Source organism: Condylostylus longicornis, unplaced genomic scaffold (assembly GCF_029603195.1).
Source record: "Condylostylus longicornis isolate FDR11 unplaced genomic scaffold, ASM2960319v2 ptg000031l, whole genome shotgun sequence".
NCBI classification, from domain to species: Eukaryota; Metazoa; Arthropoda; class Insecta; order Diptera; family Dolichopodidae; genus Condylostylus; species Condylostylus longicornis.
The window spans coordinates 4,374,491-4,397,791 of NW_026578000.1; the positions used below are offsets into that span (position 1 = coordinate 4,374,491).

At 29.2% G+C, this 23,301-nt stretch overlaps 1 protein-coding gene across 1 annotated transcript in view; it reads right to left on the reverse strand.

Annotated features, from left to right (window-relative positions):
• Positions 1-483: 483 nt before the first annotated feature.
• The window catches only part of LOC129608242 (uncharacterized protein DDB_G0292186-like), a 142,113-nt gene continuing 119,295 nt past the window's right edge, over positions 484-23,301 (reverse strand). The window contains exons 7-8 of the mRNA XM_055519620.1: positions 3,720-3,844; positions 484-1,226 (exon numbers count right to left, since the gene is read on the reverse strand). Of these exons, the coding sequence (XP_055375595.1) occupies positions 565-1,226; positions 3,720-3,844 (787 nt within the window). The 3' untranslated portion in view covers positions 484-564. The remainder of the gene's footprint in view (positions 1,227-3,719; positions 3,845-23,301) is intronic.

Here is a 23,301-nt window from a genome sequence, read left to right on the forward strand (position 1 = left end):
AAAAAAAAATAATGTTGTGATTTTTGTTTTAAATTTTTGCACCCGCATTTGAGAGGATGAAGTTTTGCCTACAGTAAAATTTTGTGATTTGCATTAAAAAAGTACCGAAATTGTGTTTTCAAAAATTATAAAATTATTTTTAATAGTTCGATGTCTGAATAGAAATTTTATTCAATATGTGCCACAGTTACTGGTCTAACTAAATAGAGTTCCAGTGATAGAGCTATATTATTAAATGGAAATGGAAATTTATTAAAATATTATAAAATGAAAGAGTTTAAAATTTATTTCTTCTGTTCGATTTTACGTTATTCAAAAAGTTTAGAATATAATTTCTTGCTTTACTATTAAATTTTCTTGATAAATATATATTTTTTATTATTTTAATAATTAAAATACTTAAATTTAAAATTTATATTTTATAATTTGAATAATATATTATATAATGTTTTCTATATACTATTTATACGAGTATATGTGCATAGCAATACTATTTATTTATTTTTAAAATTATTTCTTAAATTTTTTTTTTATGTTTTTAAATTACAATATAGAAAAATAAAACTAATCTGATGAATTTGAAATTTTTTCAATAATACCATTTTGTTTAAGATCTGGTGATTGACCATTTGTTGGTGTACCATTATTTGATGAATTACCATTACTATTTGAATTTAATAAATTGTTTGTTGTTATATTATTATTATTGTTATTATTATTACCAGTTGATGTTGTAATACCATTCATTGTTGATGTTGTCATATCTTGTGCTTCAGATTTTCGATCAATTATTAAATTATTATTATGTTGATTATGATGATGATGATGATGGTGATGATTAAGATTTGTATTATTTAAATTATTATTATTAATTAAATTGTTATTATTATTATTGTTACTATTACTGTTATGATTAATATTATTATTATTATTATTGTTATTATTATTGTTATTATTACTGTTATTACTATTGTTATTATTATTTAAAGCATGATGTAATGATAATGGTGGTAAATGTAAACCAGGAAATGGTAAACCAGCAGCAGCAACTGCATGTAATGATTGTAATAATGCAGCTGAATGCTCTTGTGCTTTACGTCTTAATTCAGCTACAGAACTTGAACGTGGATCCGGATGATTTGATGATGGTGGTGATCCTTGTGATGTTGATGTAACTGATGTTGTTGGTGGTTTTATTGGGCAGCATGAACATAAACCAGGAAATGCTATAATATTTTTATAATAAAAATAATAAATGTATAGAAATCATAGAATTAAAAATTATGAATTATCAAATTTTCAATAATAAATTTTAAATTTACAATGTGGCTACAAAATAAATTTCATGAATATTTAATTTAAAAAATTCCCATTATTCAACATTTTATAATCATCTATAATAAATCAATTTTAATGTAATTTTCTTATTTACTCGCATTGTATAGAAAAGAGAAGTAAAATTTTAATATATTATGCTAATTTCTTTATATAATCCAGTTGAGTGTCGATAATGTTTGACATAAATCTTTATTAAATTGTTGTAAGGACAATATCTTGTTGGTGTTTTTTTTTTTTGTTTTTACTCTTCATCCCTCTTGAATATTAAATAAAACTCTTGAATATTAAATAAAATTATATTAAATTTTATCAAGGTAAAAATCACAATATGATTCGTATAGAACACCTGTGACCTGAGAAAATATTTATTTCAGGTTTTGTTTTTTCTTCCTTTTAAATATTGGAGAGCACAACAGCCAGTCGAGTATGTTTATCTATATCTACGAGTATGCTTTATATTGCGTGTATTCTACGGTACATACTCAAATTTTATTATATTATATACAAGTTAGGAACATATACGATATATCAAAAAAAAAATTTCATATTTTAAAATTTTAAAAACTTTTTAATTTTTCAATGAATGGATATTAAAATAAAAAAGAAGGAAACAAACACCATCTACACTTTTGTTTTCTGTGAATAAAAAAAAATTTTTGTACCATGTGAAATCATTATGACGCGTGTTAAATAACCTGGTGATATAGTCTCAGCGTCCTTGTTTCCTACTACCATATATATTAGTGCATATATACACACTTTGTGCCATGTAAGCTAAAATTTAAGAAATTTTTTGGGGAAAAATGTGAAAAAACAAGAAGAAAATCGCAAGTAAAAACGAAATAATAAACGAAGGACAAAATTTAATAATCTCTAATCTGACTAAAAGCTTCTTTGGTTTTTTTCTTTTTATGGAAAAGCCACTTTTGGGAATTGAATTTTGTATAAAAAAATTTTTGTATCATTTTTTATTTTTCCGTTTATCCTTCTTATACATATACACATTTACAAATATATTAAAAAAGGAGAGAGAGAGAGTTTTTTCGCGGTAACAATTTTGTGTTTTTATAGGGTATTGTGAATTTGTCGTTTGATTTGTAATACTGAGTGTTTATTAATTGAATTTTTTTCTCTAATATACCTATATTTTCATTCTTAATGTTAAAACGTAAATTTTGTTCGGGAAATCGAAGAAAATTTAAGTACATTTGTTCCAAAATAAAGTAAAATGCTATAATTGCATACTTTTAGGGGAAATACATCAAATTTTTTATGTCATTATTACGTTTGACTCCGAAACTATTTACAGCATTTCACTGTAAAGGAAAAGGCTTGATTATATAATAAAATATTAGGTGACCATATTATTTGCATAATTTCCACCGTACATCCTATTGTTGATCTGGCTTAACTATAAAATTTTCCCTGTTTTTTTTTTTCTTTCTTTAAATTTCATTTTATTTTTTATGGATTTTAGTGTTTAGATATGCGTTCTACATGCCCGCTGTAATGGCCAGTGTTAGAGGAAAAAAAAAACTGAATTATTTTCAAATATTTAAATTTATTCAATTTTAGAATCAAAAATATGAAGGAGATGTCGAAAAAATTATTACTTATATACATACGAGTATAGACTTTATATGAAATTATGTTTTACAATACTGCTATGGTTCCTCTCTCTATAATTTAAGTACAGTAAGTTTTTAAATATGTATATGCAGTTGTTAAATGTATATTTGTGGATAAACTAATTCTAATGGTACATTTTAAAATTATTAAATAATTCATATAACATTTTATAAATTTTCTTTGATTATTTATCCTCTTTGCGACCAAGAATTCATATTTTATTCTGTACGAGTAATTGTAATATATGGTATAAGAATAAATTTGTATTTATAAAATTTATAACAATCTGTGTTAAAATAATATTAAAGTGATAAGTGGGTATTACAGCGTTATCTATATTTTATATATATTTAAAATTTAGCATATTTTACTATGCATATATACATATATATACGAGTATAAATAAGAACATGTTCATTGAATATTTGTTGAAGATTTAAAATTGATGTTTTGGTAAAAAAGGACAAAATTTGTTTTTGAATTTATATAACAGTTTAGTTTTTACATAAAAGTTTATACGTAACTATGTAGTAGATAAGCGATTGGCGAAACCTGTTATTTTTTTTATATCAAAATACATTAATGTATTTTTGTTAAATTACTGGTGAAAGACCTTGCTTAAAAACATCCTTCCAATAGTTTCTTGTTATTATACATACATTATTATTTTGTTGAATAATGTAATTAAAATTAAATTTTTATTCAATTGAATCTATGATAAACACACAATTATATATTGAAGTAAAAATTACCTTTAAGACCTGGAAATAATGGCTGAGAAAATTGTTGACTTAATGAGGCCAAATGCGGTGGTAAAAATAATGGTGGATTTGTTCTTTGTGAATTATTATCCAAAACAGGTCGAAAACCTCCATTGCTAAAACAAAATAATATGAAATAATTAATTAATATAAAATTTAAATTTTAATTAGAAATTTTAAAATTACATATTTATTAGAGAAATATTTCGCCTATGCGTTATGCAATATTTATAAATTTTGATTTTGAAGAAAATTTATTAGAGCATCATAAAATGCAAAAAAAAAAAAAAAAACTCGAATTACATTGGTAATTGTTTTTATTGAAAAATTTATTCAATTTGATCTTATTAAAATTTAATTAATTTCTATCAAAACAAAAATACTTAAATTTTTTTTTTTAAATCAATAAAACCTTCAATTAAAATTTTAAGAAACAAAAAAACAAAAAAACACACGTATAAAAATTAAAGAAAATATCATTTTGTCACCATGAAATTATGACATGAAAATTTTTAAATTGACATTTAATTCATTTAATTGAATGATAAAGAATTGTTCTTTTTGAATTTCGATTTTTTATATACAGTAGCGATATAAATCAAAAAGAGATTTTCTAATCTAGAAGCTATAAATGCAATTCAAGTGTTATTCAAAATAATTTATAATGAAATGCAATAAAATTTGCAAATTTAGTTTTAAAAGAGATATAGGCACCTATCTCTAGCTCTAAAACTCTAAAAATAAGTTTTGTTTACCACGCATGATTTATTCATCAATGCAAGTTACTAGTTCGTCCACATCTTGAATATGCCATTCCTATATGGATGCCATCGTACGATATTAATATTAAGTATATTGAATCGGTGCAAAAAAATATGGTCATATTGAATCGATGCAAAAAAATGTCAAATTTTTTTTGCGTAAATTTAATTGACAAAGGAATACTACTGGTTAGAATGTAGCCGTAATCGGGTATGGAATTTAGAATCTAGCCGTAATGTAGCATCAGTTATGCTTTCTTATGATATTTTATCTGCAAAAAACATTTGTATAATAATATTTATGCGGCAGTACATAATGTACGAGCTCATCATTTCTTATATTTGGAATCGAACAGAACTCATTATGGTTTTTCGGAACATTCATATGAAAAGGGATATATTTAGAAATGGTGTCATCAAGTTCTTCAGTTAAGTTCAATTTTTTAAAGATTTTGATTCATTCTTCAAGTAATTTTGTTAAACACCAATAATTTATATATAATGTTATTTAACTGTTAGGAAAAGGAGATCACATTGTGAATGAAGAATAAGTCTGTCATCTTGGATAGAAATATTTTAAATGGCATACGCTTCAAGACGGAATCTAATATTTATATTGCTCCAGATTGAATTATATTGTACTGTTTATATCATATATGACTGTGTTTATGTATGAATATTCAATTTTTTTGTTGTTGTTTTTTTTTTATATTTATATGCATAAGTGCATTTTTACACACAATTTTCAATTTATTTATTTATAATTTTCTTTTTAATAAAAGAACAATTCAATTTAAGATTTAATTTAAAACTTAAAACAATGAATACAATAAAAAATATAATAATAAAAAGAAGAAAAATTAAAAGTAAAAAAAAAATAATTTTTTTTTTTTTTAATTTTAATTTTCATCACAATTGAATTTAATTGTTATGATGAAACAATCTCAAGTATTTTAATTATACACATACAATTCATATTATATTCATATTAACAAATACACATACACATCTATATATATATATATATAAATTTTTGTTTTATGTATAATACTAGTATGCCTGAATACTATGTACGAACTATTTTATTATTCCGTTTCTAAATTTTCTTTCATTTTCTAACATTATACTCGTAACAGAATACAAGGATTAAATATACAAAAATTCTGTATGGAACACAAGAGTTAGAAAAATATATCAAATATGTTGTGTAGATGGATGTGTATATGCATATTATATGATTTGTTTAAATTGCTTATAGTACAGTTAGAAAACGAAATCTTTCTTATTTTTTTTTCATTTTGCTTTCAGGGTGCAAAAATGAGACATGAGTAGATGGAACGAAAACGAAATAAATAACAATTAATTTTATACAAAATTCAATTATTTTGTTTTTTAACTTGCACTATTCTATATAATAGAAGTCTCACTTAACTACATAATATGTATAGTTATTTTTATGGGTATGAAAGAAAACTAAAGTAGAAGGGAAACTAAATTTGAAAAAAAAAAAAAATGAGAAACACAGAAAATTACCTTAAGGTTTTTTTTTTTTTTTAAAAACACAACAACAAAGTTAATTTAACACTAAAAACAAGGTATTGTGAAAAAGTTTAAACAATATGGTTTAGTAATTTTTATAGACGGGAAATTTATTTTTAAAAAATTTTGGCAGAAAAAATTTTTGGTAAAAATATCGAATTGAAAAAATTCTGTCCCACGAATATCAATTATATAGCTTCGAAACTGTTGAAACTAGAACGAATTGCAAAACGGCCCACATTCCAAAAAAGTTATGTATTGCAAAAGTAAACCCAATAATCGGTATATAAGGTGTACATAAGACGTACAGAATTCCAAGATTTTTATATTTTGTGATGTAAAATTGAAGATCATTTCAAAACAAATGCAATGAAATGAAACAAAAATCATGGCTTAATTTTGTTTCAAAATTTTTACAAAAATATTTGAATTTAGGGCGGACCGCGGTATTGGCTTCTAGTATACTATATTAATATAGTTATTGTCATATTGCCCCTCCTCAAATTTTAAGCCAAATTGAGAATAATAAGAATATCAATCGTTTTAAAGCAAATAATCTATTCTAAACCACTATTATTAAAATATGAATAGGCGTTTCTATCTGGTATTTTAAGTAATTTATAATTATGCTTAATAAAGTAGTACTACATTCTTCCCGATATAAATTTTGAATATTAACTTCTTTATTTTTAAAATATGTGTTATGCACGGCTCAAAATTTCAGAACTAAGTTGATCTTCTTATATAAAGTAATAAACATTCATTTCATCAATAATAACTATTATTGGTATAAAAGTTTCAATAGATTACGCTCTTATAATTTTGTTTTAAATACTCTCATAATTATATAGGCTAACAAAGAAAAGATATTTTCGAAATCACATAAGACGTACAAATTAATAATGTAAATAAGTTAGTGTTGAAGAAAATTTTACAAAATAAATTTTCATCTTAATTTTAAAATTAATTCTACTTCTATTATACCTAGATTATTTTTATTATTATCTTAAAAGTGTATAAACTATTATTTAAATATGACATGCACAAGTAGTTTGTCCTTATATATATATATATATATATATATAATTTAACACTATATATAGAGAATAAATAAGAATCTTTTATAACGAATAGTTTTTTTAGTTAAATTAATTTTATTCTTGACATTTTCTTGTTATAATTTGTATAAAAGGATATTCTCATATTTTATATACAAACATAATATGCATGTATTGGTGAACATTATTATGTATAGGTATAAAATGTTTTTTTGGGCGTAAGGAAAAAAAAATATACGAAAAGAAAATCCTTATGTCTAAAACTTGAGAATCTCTTAATGAATTTCTAATAAGATAATTTCTTTTTATTTATTTTGTTGTTGAAAATGAGCGCTCTTCTTCAACCTCTTCAGACTTATTGGGACTGACATGTTTATTTGTACGAGTATATCTAACATAAATCATGTATATACTTCTATATATATAATATTATATACTTTTTTCTGTATTCTGAATGCTTATACTAAAGGATTTACATATAGTAGCTCAAGGAATTTTCCATAACTTTATAATAAGAAATTACACATACTTGAAAGGATAAATTTTACTTGTACATGTATATTATATTTATTTTTATAACGGTTTAAAAATAAAAGAAAAAAAAACAACAAGAAAAATGTTGAACAACTTGTATATGCACTTGAGTCCTTTTTCTTCATGTTAATTAAGAAAAAAAGTATTGTTTCTAGATGAATTATACGGGTTTCGTTTCCATTTTTAATTTTGTATCAGAATGCAGTAAAATTTCGGTTATATTAAACTTAATTAAATATATTTTTGTCTTTTAGCTTTTTTTGTTGAATGGAAATTTAATTTTGATGACATCAACGTTTCAGCTAATATACAAGGCTTGAAATGAAAGAGCTATTATTTGGGTGTTTTGCGCTGAACTGCCCGGAATGTGGAGAACTGTTGAGAAGATAAACGCTTTTTGATAGAGAAAATTGGATACTATTTCAAGAATTTTCAAAATTTTTTTTTTCAAAAATTCTATTTTAGAATCTTCAAGTAAATTTTTGTGAAGAATTTACTTGGTAGTTTTATTAAATGAAATTCTACTGTGTTTTGCTTTAGAATTTACATATTTTTGAATCCTTTTGGCAAATCGGGCGTAATAACAAATTCATTCGTTATCGCACATTATTAATTTTGTGTGTTTTTTCATTATTGTTTGTTAATTGTAAATTGTATTTTTTTGTTGTTGTTTACAAACATCAAATTAATTGAAAGAAAATTTTTCTATTATTTGTCTTAGTCCTGTTTTATTTTAACTTTCAAATACATCTATATAGTATTTATATATTTACATGTATTAAAATATATGTTTTAATATTCTAAAATATAACATATGTTTCTGTGTGATTACGGTTATGTAGTACATATTATAATAAAATATATTTGCATTGTATGTACATCAAATTACAGTAACTTTGAATTTTACTACATGATAATAGAAAAGTTTTGCAATTGGAGAAAATAAATTTTGTCCATAAAGAACTTTTTCAATGCAATGTTTGTATAGCATAACAATATGTAATGATCTGGGATAAGAAAATTGGTTTCTTGATCTGCGTCAAATTCCGAATCGTTTTAAGTTTCATTTGCCTTTTGTCAAAGTGGTGATTGATTAACTATAATTAAGGCCTTTGTTTCAATTTGATCAGATTAAATTACATTACGTTGTATAACAATACACCGCGACTCAAGAAGTGGATGCATTCAGTCTCCCCTTCCAACTAATCACACCTGTCGGGGCGTTTGCCTTTTCTGTTTCCTTATTTGCAGTCTGAAAAGAGGCATATTGGTTCCTCTTCTTGCTAGCAAATCGGCACACTTAACGTTTGTTCGGGCGTGCCTTTGCACTCAGTTTCACTGCTCCAGTAGCAGTGTGACTGCCTTCGGTAACCATTCTAAATCTTGTCCCTGATAGTCTCCTTAGAGACAGAACCACACGCACATATCAATTGTTAATGGCGCACTCACGTGCCTAGCTTTTAGCTAAAATTTTAACTTTGATAACAGCATACGTTCGTGTCGTGGTCATGTCTCGCGGCCAGCCTCTTGCTTTGTGAGTTTCAGCCATATATCTATACGTCAGCTGACGACAGGCGTCCAAAGTCAAAGTGGAACAGCATATGACGATGACTGCGTGGCTAAGGAGGAGCTTAGTCGTTAGTATGCGGACCCTGGATACCAGGCGCCCTCCAGTTTAAACAAGCCTTCCCATGGTATGCCGGGCTCTGCCATGGGTGACTATACTTTCCCGCGCTTTTCGTGGGAACAAAAATGGAGAACATAAACAATAACAACAATAACAGCAACAATAAGAACAACAACTGCAACAACAACAACAACAGCAACAACAACAACAACAACAACAATAACAACAACAATAACAACAGTGACAACTACAACAACAACAACAATACTAAGGACAACATTAATACAAACACAGTTAGTGCTCAAGGGTCTGCGGAGCCAGAGCTTCTCTCGACTGACGCAGAGGAGAAACTCCTTCTCACGCCAGTAGAGGAAAATATGAGAAGGAAAGGCTAGAAAAGCTGAGGGCCTGCGGATCGGGTGTTGTGGCCGACCATTCCCAGAAGAGAGAAAGGTCAGAAAGCAACACCCCTGATGCAGGGCCCTCAAAAAAGAGGTCGATGAAGGTCAATATTGAGGGAAATGTCCCTGGGAACATTCCTCAACAAAACCCGAAAATGACTTCTTATCGGGATGCAGTAGCACAGGTCAAGGTTGCCATCACTTATAAACTGCATCGAGCGGAAAGGCTATCCGAAGTCCAGATGGGGAAAATCAAAGTAGCCATCATATATGAAATGGATAAAGTTGTGGATCCTCATCCACAATTCACTGCAGCGTTACAAAGGGATGGATGGATATCCGTAACATGCAACAATCAAAACACAAGGTAGTAGATAACCAATGTCTGCAGGAAGATAAAGCCTTGGGACGGTTGCAACGTTGTGATACTGGGTTGCGACGACATGCCCAAACAGCATGTCTGAGTCACCTACGTGCCCAAGGACGAGACAACCGTCAGTCTCTCTAGGGACGAATTTCTAAGTAGGACAGGGAAGCAAAATCTCAGCCTCAAGATGAGTTCCTGGAGGATGCTGAGGATGGATAACGAAAAGGACGGGGGCAGTTCCATTACCTTTTCCGTGGATGATTCCGGATTGGAAGATCTACGGAAAGCGGAGTTCCGACTTTTCCTGAATTTTTTCCGTGTTACCGTTCGGGTTAAAGGAAAAAAATCCTCTCAAGGTGCTGGCGGCAGGGCAGGACAAAATAAAAAACCAACGCTCACCGCGACAACGACGAGCACTTCAGGCCAACCATAAGAGCCAAAACTCATTGGAAAGTCTGAAGTCACTCTGAAAACGGCGGAAACGGAAGGATCATCGACCAGCGGGCCGGATACAAGCGTCCCGGGTGAAGCAAAAGGACCTAAGCCCATTGGGAAGCCCGGTACTGCTTCGGTATTTGCTGTTGGAGGGGCTAGCGTGTACCGAGGACGGCAAAGGAGGCTGTGGCAGGGCAGACGCCTACCAAGATGCGTAAAAAGGCGGCAATGAGAAGCAAGGCTCATGTAAAGCCTTTGTCTAGAGGGCCAAAGCCCATAGACAAGAGCCGGAGGAAATGATATGGCTGTGAGGTGCATCTAAATAAATCTGCAGCATGCTAGGACATCTACTGATGTTCTAGCTCATAGATTTATGAAGGATCACCTCGATAACGCCCTTATCCAAGAGCCTTACATAGTGAAGGATCAGGTTAAGGGCCTAACAGGTGAGCTATTGTATGATAATACAATTGGGGGCAGGCCTAGGGCTTTCATTTTGTTTAGTAAAAGACTAACGTATTTTGTCATTCCAGATTACTGTTCTAAGGATCAGGTAGCTCCGTTGGTGAACGTGAAGTCTTCCGGGGGCTGGACAGAGTTCATTGTGTGCTCATCCTACCTCCCGGGAGACTGTGCCCATCCAGACGAACAACTGAAAGATCTAGTGGACTTTTGTGGAAGGAGGAACTTCCAACTAATATTGGGAAGAGATGGCAATGACCACCACACCGTCTGGGGAAGCAGTAATATAAACAAAAGAGGAGAGTGCCTAATTGAATTTATATATAGCAATAAATTAATGGTTATGAATGAGGGCAATATGCCGACATTCATAAATGCAATTAGGGAAGAGGTCCTTGACATCATCCTTTGCACTGAGTTTATCGGCAGTAGGGTTGGTGGATGGCATGTCTCAAATGAGACATCCATGTCCGATCATAGGCAGATTAGGTTTGATATCATGGTCTCCGGGGGCCTGGCAGAAGAAATGTATCGGGTACCCCAATCCACAGATTGGAGTCAATTCGAAACACTCCTTATGGATGGAATTGGATCCGATCCTACTTCTGTCAGAACGGTGATGGATATCGAGCTGGCCAGCGAGGCTCTGACGGCGGCTAAAGATCAGAAAGCTATTCAATAAGGCCAAGGCGTCGGGTTCGTGGGAAGATTATAAAAACTCACTCACGAAATACAATAAAGAAATTAGGAAAGCGAAGATAATTTCGTGGGGGGCGTTCTGCAAGGGCATTGATGAACTCGCCAGCAGTGCGCGTCTTTAAAGGGTGCTGTCCAAAAAGTATGCTAGCGGGTTGGGCCTAATGTAACGGCCTGATGGCTCCATGACTGAGAACGGAAAGCAGGCGTTGGAGCACTTGACTCGGAGATTCTTCGGAATCACTCAAATGTGGTCATTGAACCGAGGGCATCCTGGCCCAGGAGGGATAACTGGCAACGATCGCGTCTGGTCTTCACGATGGGCAGGATTAGATGGGCTGTTTTCTCTTTTAGGCCCTTCAAATCTCCAGGTGATGACGGGATATATCCTTCATTTTTGCAGAGGGGTTTCCAACATATCGCCAGAGCACTGTTGGAAATTTTTCGTGCCAGCTGACGATATACTCTTCCGCTGCCAAAGGATGTCCGCAGGGCGGGGTTCTTTCGCCCCTCCTGTGGTTCATTGTAGTGGATGATCTAATCGCTGCTCTCAGGGGCTCCGGGGCACGTGTCTGGGGATACGCCGATCATGTGGTCTTCGTCGTACGGGGAAAATTTGAGAGCACTATTTCCGATCTTCTACAGCAAAATTTACGTGTTTTGGAGAGGTGGTGCAAAGGCGTTGGGTTAAATATAAATCCAAGCAAGATCACTTTGGTCGCCTCACCAGACGCAGAAGCAGGGGTAGATTAACGAGCCCAATTCTCTTTGGTGAACGTATTAGTTATTCTAGGGAGGTGAAGTATCTGGGGTAACCCTGGATAATTGTCTCTCCTGGAATACCCATATAGATAAAGTTATCGGGAGGGCTACGGCGGCCTTGTGGATGTGTAGGAGCTTCATCGGGGGGAACTGGAGAATTAGTCCCAGAATAGCACTGTGGTTATATACGGCCCTTGCTAGGCCCATCGTTACCTATGCGTCGATTGTATGATGCCGTAAGGCTCAGCATGCGGGTGTGCGGGCCAAGGTGGAAAAGCTACAGAAACTGGCCTGCCTGGGAGTGACCGGGAAATGCGGACGGCTCCTACCGCTGATTTGGAGGTGATGATCGGATTGCCGCCACTGCACCTCCATATATTGAAGGAAGCTCGGCTGGTGACTTACCGACTTCTCTCTGGCGAGGACAGGGCAGGGCTAAAGTTGGCCCACAGGACTCACAGAGACTTCATTGAGAGCAATCCGATTCTAAGAATAACTATGTCGGATACCTGTCTGCCGCGGTGCAACTTCGACAGATACTTTGCAGATACAGGGTTCTGTTTCCCGATCGATGGACGTGGGACCGGGGTGGCCCGGTACTTGGGTCGCGTTCGAGCGTGTGGTATGCGGATGGATCCATAACGGAGTCAGGTGTAGGTTCGGGTGTATACGGTGTCCGCCCGGACACGCGTGTATATGCAACCCTTGACCCGTATTGTACAGTGTTCCAGGCCGAAATACATGCAATAGAGATCTGTCTGAGAATCGATTTAGAAAGGGCGTATAGAAACCGCACCATCTGTGTGTGCACTTGTGGAATTGGAATGGGAGAACAGAGTCACGCTCATTTGGGTGCGGGGCCATAGTGGCCATGCGGGCAACGAAATTACCGAAGGGCTGGCGCGGAGGGAATCTGGGGCTGACTTTGTGCAGCCGCTGCCTTTCTGCGGTCTGCCTTCTTCCGCCGTTGGGGCCAGACTTGCCTGCCTGATCGCGGCGGAATGCGGCTGTCACTGGCGGGACACGAAGGGTGCCGTCATGCGAAGGTGTTTCTTTCGGCGTGCTTTAGCGGATTCACCGCAGAGTTGGTGGGGATGAGCAGAAGCCGGGTTCGCACTATTGCGAATTTCTTCAGGGGACACTGCCCAGTGAAGTACCACCTACATAGGCTGGGGAAGTCGGGTTCCCACCTGTGCAGATTTCGTGGGGGTGGTTTCGTCGCCGCAATTGTCTTGGACATGGGTCTCTAAGTGTTCGGGAATTGTTTCCCAACTCCCTTAGGGATATCTCCGGCTTTGTGGTTGGGACGAGGATATTACAGGCGGGAGCGTGGGGGGTTACTTCTGTCCCACTCGGTTCCCTTGGAATCTACAATCAACTGGCGATATATAATTCAACTACAACAAAATTTCTATTTTCTGTAGTTCAAATCACTACACAAATTTAAGTAACTACACCGCCCCGTCTGAACGTCATTTCTAAGTGACACTCAATGGAACAACATACATACCAGACAAATTACAGCCCTTCGCTTCGCGACTGGATGTCATTCAATAACTCACCCTGATCATCTTTATGACGAAACGTCTATTCTCAAAGTCAGGGTGCATAATGAATTACCAAGAAAGCAGTTCACATTGGCTTGCCATGACCCGATTGTAATCAAGGACCATATGATACGAATCACCCCTTCGAATGTCTTAGACACCCGATAGACCTCACACTCACATACCTATGGCTATAGCCTATTAAGTTGACCGAATTTCTGCGTCTGGCGACTTGACTCAAAATGCATGCCCATATAACATCTTTTGCATGCTCATCCCCCCCCCATGCACGTAATCCATTCTATCCCACTTTCTCATCTATCACATCCCTCCTGACACTTCCCTACTTTAATTTTTTCATTTATTATTTTCATTTTCGCATATAGTATTACAATAGTGTTAAGTATAATTACTTTTGACCAAAAATAATGTAGTGGTATGATGTTTGGGGTGCGTCTTTTTGTTCTATTTGCAGATCCGGAACCGCGACAACAATAACAACAAATTTAAGATTGTATTTATTTATGTAGAATTGAAATTTTCCGATATGTGTAACTGTCTTAAAACAATAAACTATTAATTATATGCGAATTAATATAAAATTTTTTTATTGAAAATTTTCTAATTAAAATAAATTTTTCTTTTAAATTTAAACGTGCTTATTATAAATTAATATTAAATACCATATATACATATATATGTTTATCAATATATAATCCCTTTTATATAATATAATAATATGTAAGTATAAATACGAGCATAGATACGTTTATTTTAATAATATAATCATCACCTTTTATTATTACAAATATAAATGTTAAATAAATTAGGTAAATAAATAATTTAAATTAAAATTTTGCTCTTTCGCTTTTAATTTCATTTTATTATATAAATATAATATATACCCATATACATACATATATATCACATATAAATTAAAGCCATATATACTCGTATAATAATAACCTTTTGTAAATTTTTAACCTTATAATAAAATAATAATCATTGCTACTTTATATAAGACTTAGTTAATTATATTTATTGAAGGTAATAAGTAAAGGTAATAAGTAAATATAAGTACTTTTTATGAATATGTTTGTATATATATAGAAAATAAAACATAAATATATAGATATATACAGGTATATACAAATATTGAATTTATTAATTTATATACGGGATTTCAATAAGTATATGTACGTGTATATTCGAAAATTTTATTATAAATGAAAGTTAAAATCCTATATAATGTATGTATATCTAAAGTTTGTTACTTTATAATTTTTTAACGAAATAAATATGTATATATATACAAGTATATTTTATACATATATGTAAGTATTAGAGGTAAGAAAAATAAAGATGAACGAGCGCTTATAAGAGGAAATAATATAATTTTATAAATATTTATAATATGTATGTATATATTTTAACATTATTTAATCGCAAAGATGGCAACAAAAATATGAATATACAAAAAAAAAATATCAGAGTTATAATTTAATAGCTTTATGAAAATAAGGGTATATTATAAGTGGATAAGTAAAATATAACAACAAAACAAAAAAAAAACAAAAATATCAGAAGGTTTACATTTAACTTTTTACTCTTTGAAAATTATTAAAATTAAAAAGTGTTCTTTATGTGTAAATATTTGTGCATATATATTCACTATGTATGTATGTATGTATGATTGTACATTATAAAATTTGAATTACAATATAGTAATTATTATATTGATACAGGATGATTAATATGAAAAAAAAAAATTAAAAAAAAAACTGTTCCAGACCAAATGAAAGATGAGAGCAAATGAACAAGTTCTATAAGATAGAGAAACTTTTGAAAAATTGCTCTCTTTATAAACTGAACTCGAACCAGTGATATCAAGCTATAATTTTCTAGACGGATAGTTTACCTGTTAAGTAATGATCGTTAAATATGAATATAATAATCGTTTATTTGTTCCCCATAAGTTGCGTATACAATAAAGTGCTGATTTTATATTGCTTTCTACCTATATAGAGTATATAGCGAGTCAAATTTAAAGTTTATTCAATCTTCTATTTTTAAAAATACAAATCTTCTCTTAATTTAGCATTAGAGAATGTTGAATTTTCAATTAGTTACATTATATATCTCCTAAAAGTATGTGATATTTTATTTTTTCTCTAGTTCATTAATACACTGTATATATAAAATTTTATTAAAAACCGCGAAGTAATTTCAATTTTAAGAACAATACAATTGGTATTTGTACTTATTTTCCAAATAAATTAATTGGTTAGCATTTTTCGATTTGTTACTGATTTGTTTCTGATCTTTGAAACACTCTGTTAGAATCTTTAATATAATTTACTTTGTTTTTGATATATATACATACATACATACATATATTTTGAGAATAAAATAAATCGTTAAATAATGAATTTATTTTTGTTTTTGCAATTTTTGCTGCTTAACATTAAGTGTATATAAAAATAATTATAAAAAATAATATTTTATTAAAATAAACAAGAAAAATTTAAATAAAATCGCTAAAATTATATTTACAAGAATATTTTTATAAAAATAATGTTCATAAAATATAAGTATAACAAATGAATACACATACATACATATCTACGTAATATGATGTACGATATTAACGGTAAATATACAGTTTACAGCTTTTATAAAGTGTAAAAATTTCTCTTAGTTTTTTCTTTTTATTTATTTTATTTAAGCTTTTTTGATCACCTAATTAATCCAAACGTGATAATTATTAAATTAGCGCTTGATTTGCCAGAGGGAAAAAAATCAATTTATTTTTCTTATTTAATTTTTTTATATTTTTTTTTTTTTGTACATATATTTACAAATATTACTTAGAATTTTATTTAAATTACAGAATATATTCTTGATAATATTTTTAAGATTTTTTTTTTATAATATTCTAAAGAGTTAGTGATAATGATATACGTATAAGTTGGTAGGTTATGTGGCTATTATGCTGATTGTACGGAATCCATTTTATTCTATTGAATTGTTGCAAGCTTATTTATTTAGAGTTAGTAAATCTAAATCTAATATAAACTATTCGATAATTGGCTTTGTTGTAGTTGTAAATAAGTTGAATTAGAGCATAGCCTTGCTCGAATTAAAATATTTTGAGTTAAATTGATTTGAGAGAGAAAACAATATTTCAGCAGAAATGTATTTAAAAATTTTAGGTTCCTATTAAAAATTTTTGTGCATTCGAGTTCATTATGGACAACAGGACGAAACAGTGAATTCAGTTTTACAATTTAAAAACTAATTTAACATTAATTAACTCAAGTTCAATTATACTAGCAATATACATGCTTTTTATCAATTGATTGACAAAATATTTAATACTTTTCTTCCAAATTTATTTATAACGCCATACATACTCTCAAGTTCAATTTGAATTCTTGAAATTTCAAAAAATATTGAAATAGGTAATTTTAGTTTTCAAAATAATGCTATAAAATACAAATTTAATTATTTATTTAAATAAGAAAAAAGGAATTAAGAAAATTAAATTCAAAATTTTTTGTAAAGGAAAGCAAGGAGTTAAAAATTTGTATATGGTAAGCCCCCTTCATCTTGATTGATATTATAATTTTTCATTATTATTATTAAATCAGACCTTTTATTTTTTGTTTTATTTTTTTTTTTCTTTTCATAAAAAAATAAGCAATTCTCAACATCTTTTTCATTTTATTTACATTAATAATCTGTAAAAATAAAATTAATTTTTTTTTTCATATTTTTTTTGTGAATTTTTGAAATTGTTGAAAGGGATCTGAAAAATAATTTCAAAGTAAATAAAATTTTGATAGGAATTATACCTTTTAGTATTTTTCACGTTTTATATACACATTTGTATATACATACATATATGTATATAAATATATATGCTATATTTGTATATAATTTTTGGAATTTTTACTTAAATGCTATTACAGACATAAAATTAACCATCTTCTTTTATATTTCATTTAAAAATTATTGTGATTTCAGTTGATTTTATAAAAAAGAAGAAATTTTCATATAAAATATGTAATTATTCAAAAAATGAGAAAAAAACAAAAAAAAAAAAGAAAATTTAATAAATATAATGAAAAAATTTTGTTGAAAATTTTCCTTTTAATAAACGAAAATAATGTTAAAGTATTTAAAAGTAGTGTGGATTAAAAGAATTTCCCCGATGGGTGTGTTTGTGTTAGAAATTTAAAATTAATTTTCTTATGTACATAATTAAACTCATTAAATTCTAATTAGAAAATTTTTTTCAGTTTTTTTTTGTTTTTTTTTGATTTTTAACTTTATTTTATTTACATTTAAAATTTATTTTGCAAATATTATAAAGTATACCATAATGTACGTATATAAGTATAGCATGTGGAATTTTAAATTAGTATTAATTTACAATATTTCTGTTTTATTTTGTTAAAAAAACGCTCGTGCTGAACTATTTCAAGTGGAAAATATTTATGTGATAAATATATTCACATTTTTTTTATAGTATATTCTTTAGTACCGAGACCGACGCTTTATGACCCTTCTTACGTTAATCTATAAGATTTTTTACCACTATATCTCATCCCATGAAAAATCTATATCCCATGAAAAATTACAGTATAGCAGTTACTTTACGCTGTCGGGGTCACAATGCGTCTTCTGAAGCATTTCAGTCGTAGGCGAGCCATCGCTTCGCATTCATATAGTAACTCCCGTCCCGTCCCGTCTTCTTCCCAACGGAGACGGCAGAAATCGTCCTCCGTTTTGCCCATCTTTTTTTAGATGAACCAATGAAAGACAACGTCCAGTGAACAAGTGTAACCAGTTTCCGCAAAATCGATATAAATCGAAGGAGTAGTTACAAATCCTTACAGTAAGCAATACGGTAAACTATGGAAAATCCATCATACCACATCATGTTTCATACCACAACCCGCGATTGCTTTTATCGAGACAGTGTGATAGAAGTTTATTAGTGAAAACCGGGGTTTCATCTGATACCACCCTGATTCTACTGTTTCCATCTAACTAATTTATAAATTAAATTTATCTTCAAATATTTAACTGCTAATTTTTAGTATTTTTCTTCTTTTCCCAACAATTTTATTTGTTTCTGTTATAAATGATTCTTGCCCCGGTCTTTTCTTGAAGTGTCGAAGCTTCTCGGGATTGGAAGTCAAAATAATTGCTGGATTTTCAATGGACCGCATGTTCATTATTACGGGTACATACGTTATGTGTTAACTAGCGCCAGTTCACATCAATAAGTTCTTAAATATGCATTTCCAAGATATATGAAATTATTTTAATTTTACATCACAAATTATTGAAGGTTTTTCATTTATTTCAATTTTAATTTTTGCAATTAATTCAATTTTGTGATTGTCGTTGATTTAATCATCTTTTTTGCTATCTTTTTAATTTTCTCAAAATTTAATTTTAATATTTTTATTCCTTACTTAACAATTTATGTCATTTTATATATTTTGTGAAAAAAAAAAATGCCTTCATAGCAGTTGATCAACGTTCAAAATATTTTATAGAGTGATGGGTTTCATTATATTAATGCCATTATGTTTTATGCTACATGTGGATGAAGAATTTTTTATAATTTTTATCGTCTGTCCGATTATTTTATTAAAGTTAATAAATAATTTTTCTTTTTTAATTAAATTACTGAATTATGTTGTTACAGTACCATCATTATTAATTTAAAAATTTATGAAAATTAAAAAAAAAAAGTAACATATTTTCATATTATCTCTTTCTTCTCTGCATTATTGCATTCACAATTTATCGTATACTCACTTTATTCCTAACTGCATATTGTTGATATTTAACATATTTATACGCTACATATTAAGCGAGTAAACGGGTCACAATGATTTTGTTAAATATTTTGATATGATAAAGTTTTATCGTAAGCGACATCTAAGATTCAATTTAAAATAAAGTAACTAAATGTATATATAGAAAATATAAAAGATTCTTAATTTTTTATTTACTGGACTTGATGAAATTTTATGAAAATATTTTGATAGCAATAACAAATTATAACAACTTTACTTTTTACTCCCATCATAATAGTTTAATATCGTAATCATATTTTTTTGTTTTATTTCTAAATGTTATGTACATTGAACACCAGCTGGTGCTCTTGTATAGCACTTTATGGGAATGAAAATTTTTTTCCTAATTTTTGTTTTTTTCTTTTCTTTTGAAACACAATTTTGTTACTATGGCTCTTTATTACAATACGTAAGCTATGTATATTACATTTATGTTAATTTTCATAAAATATGATGTTTTAGAAGTATAGTTGATGCTGGCGCATGACCGCGAAATTATTTGAAAGTAATGACAAACAAAAAAAAAAAAATGAAAATTATTTTGTAATTGTTCTGAAGAATACTCTGATTCTGTGATAACGAAGGAGCGTTAGCTTAAAACGAAGAAACCAATAACAAAAAAATGGAAAAAGGGGTCAGGCGATATTAGGATTTTTTGTTTAAACCATTACGAGTTTACATTGTAATTATATAATGTTATTGTTGCATATTATATGAATGTATATTAAGACTTGTTCAGGCCGCTATAATAAAATATGTAAGTACTGTGTAGTTGAATGAACGCAATTTTATTAAAAAAAAGAAATTTGCTTCTTTCATTATTAAAAAGTTATTTTTTCTAAATTGATTATTGTTATTATTATAAAGCTAGTGTGTTGTGGCTGCTGTTTACGGTGCGCTCTTATATTTTATTAATTTATTTATACTTACTCATGAAATTTTGTTTTTACTCAATATTGAGGAGTGATTGAATTGACTGTCATTATGTGATTTAAATTGATGATGGGTTTTAATAAAATTATGTGATTTTAAATTTTTTCTCTTTTAGTTTTCTTTTACGTATAATTTTATCATAATATTAAAATTACAATAATTCGAATACTGTGTATAGGTATGTATATGTAGGTATATAATTTTTAATGAGATATCAAAGAGAAAATTGTAAATAACATAAAAAGAGAAATTATAATTAATTGAGAATTAACATTTTTTTTTTTCAGATTGAAATATTGAGGGATGAGGAGCTACGATAAGTTTTAAAATTTTAATATGTATTTATTTTTTTTTTTATTTAAATTTAAATATAATGAATGATTAATATTGTAAATTGATAAAAAACTTGTTATATAGCTGTATAAAAGTCATTCTTGTCTGCATGTACGATTTCGGAAATAAATGCCGAATACTGAATGGCATAATTTATTTTAAACTTTGGAATCGGAAGCTCTAATAGAAAATCGGAATCGGAAGCTCTATTTGTAACAATATTTAGTTATGTCAGAGACATAAAGCAGAAATATACACCTAATCACTTATTTGACTTATTCTAATTGTACCAAAATAGGGTGGTAGTTGTGTTTACTTAATGAAGCTTGGGTTATTGCTTGATTCACATTACAGGTCCTCAAAGGTCCTCATAATCTCATATAATTTTATGATATTTTTATTTTCAAATAAAAACTTATTAAATTTAAAAATTTAAAATATTTTATAATTAAGTTTTTTTCATTTATGTAACGTTAAAATATGAAGTATTACTCTTAAAATTAAATTGTTTTTTATTCATATACAAGTTTATTTACTACATTCGATTAATATTTTTATGAATTTTAATTGAAATTAATTAAACGAATATTTATTATTACTTTGCTTTTGTTACATTTTTTTATCATTGTTTTGATATACCCTGTATTTAAAAGAAAAAAAAGTGTTTTTGCTGTAAAATTTTCTATTGAAAGCCGGAGTTTCTAAGTGAGTCGCAAAAATTAGTAATAACAATAAAAATCTATATTGAAAACAATTACAGCCAGAAAGTAAAATGTGAAATAAAAATTATAAATTAAAATGTTATTCTTGTTTAAAATTGGTGATTGAAAGCGTTTAAAAGGACAGGCGGAATCCGTTGAGTTTCGGCGGAATTATGCTGAGCACTTTATATCTCCTGCAGGAAATAACTAGCTTTTGAGGATTGGCAGTCAGCTCACAGTCGACAACCAGATACGACAACTGCCAAGTTATTAATGTTAGTGACCATTTCATAGCTCTTCCCCTCCAGGAGTAACTGATAAATTGATTAATTACCAAATTTCAGAGAAAAGGAGAAAATAAACCCCCTAGCAGGTTGGATGTAATTAAATTTGAATATAATTTTTGGCTGATGTGTACGATCAAATTGAGTTTATATTTGTGGTTCAAAGTTAAAATTCAGTTGCAGGCCGCCTTTATCACTTAACTGTACAAAGCAGTCAGTTATAGTTCTTGTTGAGCGAAAGTTCTGCAGCCAGATTTGCAGTAGACAAATAAACATAATTTTTCTCGCAGTTATTTAACATTATAATTTAAAATATTCTTAACTTCATACAAGATAACTTGAGGAACAGTCGAGGATTTATTTCCTGTATTATTACTTTCTTTCAGATCTACTGTAATGAACAGTTCCAAGTATCAAAAGATTACTTTCACAATTTAATTATTATATATGTCCTAAACATGAGGCACCTATAGCTTATCAAGAAATTAATTTTGCATATATAGGGTATAAATTTGTCCGTATTTAAAAATGTATGCCATCATGTATACCAACGTATCCCGTCACACAAATTTTTTTTTTGTCGCTCAAATGAACGAGAAATTAATTAATTAATTTTGAAAAAAAAATAAGAGGAGAAAAAAGTGAATAAAATATTAGTCATGTAAAAATATTTATGCACAATTTAATTAAAATTTTTTTTTTTATTATTAATCTCATTTTGTCAATTTCTGAAATTGAAGATGAAAAAAAAAAGTATTAGTAAAATATTCACAAATGATGACAAAGTTGTATATAGGGAAAATTTTTATATATGGGTCTCCTGAGGCTAATATTATGGTTGAATGTATACCGCAATAGATGAACTATGTATGTTTGTTTTTTTTTTTTAAATTATGCTATTGCGGTTTGGGATCTCGCAGTGAATTTTATTTAATTGCAAAATATTAATTTATTTTCATTTTTAAAAGTTAGCTGTCAGAAAATTCTTGTTGATTTTTTTTTTGTTTTTTAGGTTTAGGAAACTTTTAAACATTAATTTGTTTAATTTATTAATTAAGACAAATTGTTTATTATACTTAAATATTGTTTTTTTCGTTTTCGGTATTAATAATTAAATAATATGAATAGAATACTGTAGCATAACGAAATATGTATAAATGTTCATGTATAATATGCGTTCTTGTACTCGTATATAAAAAAAATTCAATTTAATAATGGGAGGCTTTTTAATTGAGTAATTTTCAGTTGATTTAATAT